The sequence below is a fragment of the Triticum dicoccoides genome, chromosome 1B (assembly GCF_002162155.2).
Source record: "Triticum dicoccoides isolate Atlit2015 ecotype Zavitan chromosome 1B, WEW_v2.0, whole genome shotgun sequence".
Taxonomy (NCBI): domain Eukaryota; kingdom Viridiplantae; phylum Streptophyta; class Magnoliopsida; order Poales; family Poaceae; genus Triticum; species Triticum dicoccoides.
In genome coordinates this window covers 461,434,579-461,437,455 of record NC_041381.1, presented here as the reverse complement: position 1 = coordinate 461,437,455, position 2,877 = coordinate 461,434,579, and the positions used below count along the sequence as shown (strand labels likewise).

At 48.5% G+C, this 2,877-nt stretch overlaps 1 protein-coding gene across 1 annotated transcript in view; it reads right to left on the bottom strand.

Moving 5' to 3' along the window:
* The window catches only part of LOC119306961 (cation/H(+) antiporter 20-like), a 5,824-nt gene extending 3,265 nt beyond the window's left edge, over window positions 1-2,559 (bottom strand). Inside the window, exon 1 of the mRNA XM_037583035.1 lies at window positions 2,395-2,559. Coding sequence (XP_037438932.1) covers window positions 2,395-2,559 — 165 coding nt within the window. The remainder of the gene's footprint in view (window positions 1-2,394) is intronic.
* Between the last annotated feature and the right edge of the window lie 318 nt (window positions 2,560-2,877).

Below are 2,877 nucleotides of genomic sequence, written 5' to 3'. Positions count from 1 at the left end.
CCGGCGCCCGCCCCCGCCACGGCCGCCGCGCCCGCCCCCAAGAGCTGGCCGAAGGCGGCCGACCATGGGCCTCGAGGGGCTTCGGCCAAGGTTGTCGGCTCGTCCCCGGCCGTGAAGAAGCCGTGGAAGAAGCCCGCCGCCGCGGCCGCGGCCCCGCCCGCCACCGTCTCCGAACCTCCTCCCGCCGCGCACGAGGTGTTCGAGGAAATGGCAACCCCATCCTCGTTCATGGACCTCCTCCAAAACACGGAGGTGGACCTCGGAGCTCCGCCTCTAGACCCCTTTAGGGTTGGTGACGACTTGGAGGAAAAGGAGGAAGATGAGGAGGATGAAGGGGATGACGAGGAGGAGGTGGCCGAGATAGGGGTGGAGGCATTCACCGCCGCTTCCCGCCCACACGCTCGGTCGACAAACTACACCGAGGCGGAAGATGTCCTCTTGGTTCGTGCTTGGGCAGCTGTGCGAATGGATGCTACCACCGGCACCGATCAAACCGGTAAATTGTATTGGCAAAGTATCGAGGACGTCTATTGTAGGATCAAGCCGAAGAATAGTGGGTTCATCCATCGCACTTTCCGGTCGCTTCAAGGCCGGTGGGAGTTGATCAAGCCCACTTGTTCTCGTTGGAGTGCGGCCATGGACCAAGTGAGGGATGCACCACCTAGTGGAACCGTGGAGAGTGACTATGTGAGTACATATTTCTTCACTATTTTGATTATGTGTGTGCACTATGCTATTGGTGGTTTCTTATGTGATTTATGTGTGGTTGATAGGAGAAAATTGCCGGCTTGAGGTACAAGGAGATGGCCGCTTCCAAGGGCAAGCCATTCCCATTTAAGCATGTTTGGTCAATTCTTCAAACCTTTGACAAGTGGAAGTTGAGGGATCAAGAGACCGCACCCAAGAAGTCGGCAATGCTAAGGATGGACGATAGTGAAGATGAGGAGGAGAGGAACGTGGGCAAGCCCGAGGGAAACAAGAAGGGCAAAGCTAAGGGTGAAGATGGAAGAAGAGGCGTCAAGCCTAAGGAAGAAGACGGACCACATGATGAAGGCAAGAGAGGAATTGACAACGAAGACATTGGAGATGAAGCTTCTTATCACCGAGAAGAAGAAAAGAGGTCAAGCTTGCACAAGTTGAAGCAAAACGTGAAGAAGCAAAGCGCAAGGCCGAGTTGGAGGAGAGGATGATCAAGCTCAAAGAGGCAAAGGTATGGAAAGAACTCATGGTGGAAGAGAAAGAGCACATGATGATGTCCAAGAAGGACATGGATCAAGACCAATTGCAATGGTGGAAGGACTACAAGGAGGACATCGCGGAGAGGAAGAGGATGTTCCGTGTTGCGTCCTCTACTTTTCGAGGTGACACTCCGATGAGTAGTTGTGGTGATGGCGGTGTGTACGACTCCACCGGTGCCGATGGAGATGCTTGATGGAGCCCGCTTGTGGTCTAGGAGATGGCGCCGAGGTGCAACTTTTGGTGATGGTGCCGATGAGAGGAGGAATATGATGATTCTGTGATGTAAACTATTAAAACATGTATCAATGATTGTCGTTTGGTAGTTTGTTTGGAAGTTGATTGTGTTCTTGTTGTCATAAATTGTGAGATGTCAAATGATAGATTTAAAGGTTGGGGTTGAGGCAAAGACTAGAACCCTCAAATCCAACCCTTAAAGCAGTTTACGGGTTGGGTTTGAGGGTTCTAGTATTTGCCCCTGTTTTTCAACCCTTAAAAGTGTTAAAAAGTGGCACTTCTCAACCCTTAAAAGTGCTTTAAGGATTTGAGGGTTTGAGGGTTCTACTAGTAATGCTCTTAGTCATTCATGATAATTACTGTACCAACTGAGTCAAACAATTACAGATCCAAGGTTCATAATAATAATAATAAAGTTCAGAATTTTAGCTGGAACCTTACCCCTCAATCCCTCTTCTCTGATAATTTCGTACTCCCTAATTAAAATCTATTATCATCTACCACGGCAAAAAATAAAAGAACTAGTATCTACAATAATGAGTACACTTGCATTGTAAATCTGGTTTCACACTTTTTCTCATATACATTTCTGTTGCAATTTCCATATACTATTAGTATGCCTATGCGGAAACGTTTTTCAAATAATAGTACTGTATAATTTAATATGCGGTACATATTGCCTATAATGGACTATATTGTATGTACACTATTGCTAGTTGGCGTTAATGACCCTCTTTTCGGGATATAACGCTGCAACCGGCATCAAGCCATGTAATCCTCCTTCTTAAAATAAGTGTCTCTGATTTAGTATAAATTTAGTAGGGAGTATGACTCAGAACTCTAGTTATTATGTTCTTCGCCATATATATCATCACCCACATAAAATGAAAGTTGAAAGAGCATATATATGCATATGAATACCAGGATCTCGGCGATGACCCTAGGCTGGCGTAGGGGCTTGAGGGCGAAGGCGAGGCCCTGCGTGATGACGAGCACGACGGCTATCTGCACCGCCAGGAGCGGCAGCGCGAAGTCCAGAGGGTTCTCTCCCTGCCACAGGCCGTCCGATGCCATCTTCACGGCCATGCTTATGCTCTACTGCTACCTAGTTCTGCACACACCCAACGGCTGCGATATGCTCTCTCAAAGAAGAACGGCTGGGATGGTAATCTTGATGCGCCTTTGTGTGTGCATGCATGCATGTGCTGGTGGCTGTGCCTTGTACTGAAATGCGCTCCCAATTTATAGGCGCGGATCGACAAGCAATCTGGCTAGCTACCCCGTGTACCTGATGATTCATTAGCTTAGTGGCCTTCTCTATCATTATAAAGCGGGGGACTGGGGTGTACATTTGGACGGACGCGGGGAATGCTCAACAACTCCTGTACATGAATGAAAATTCGA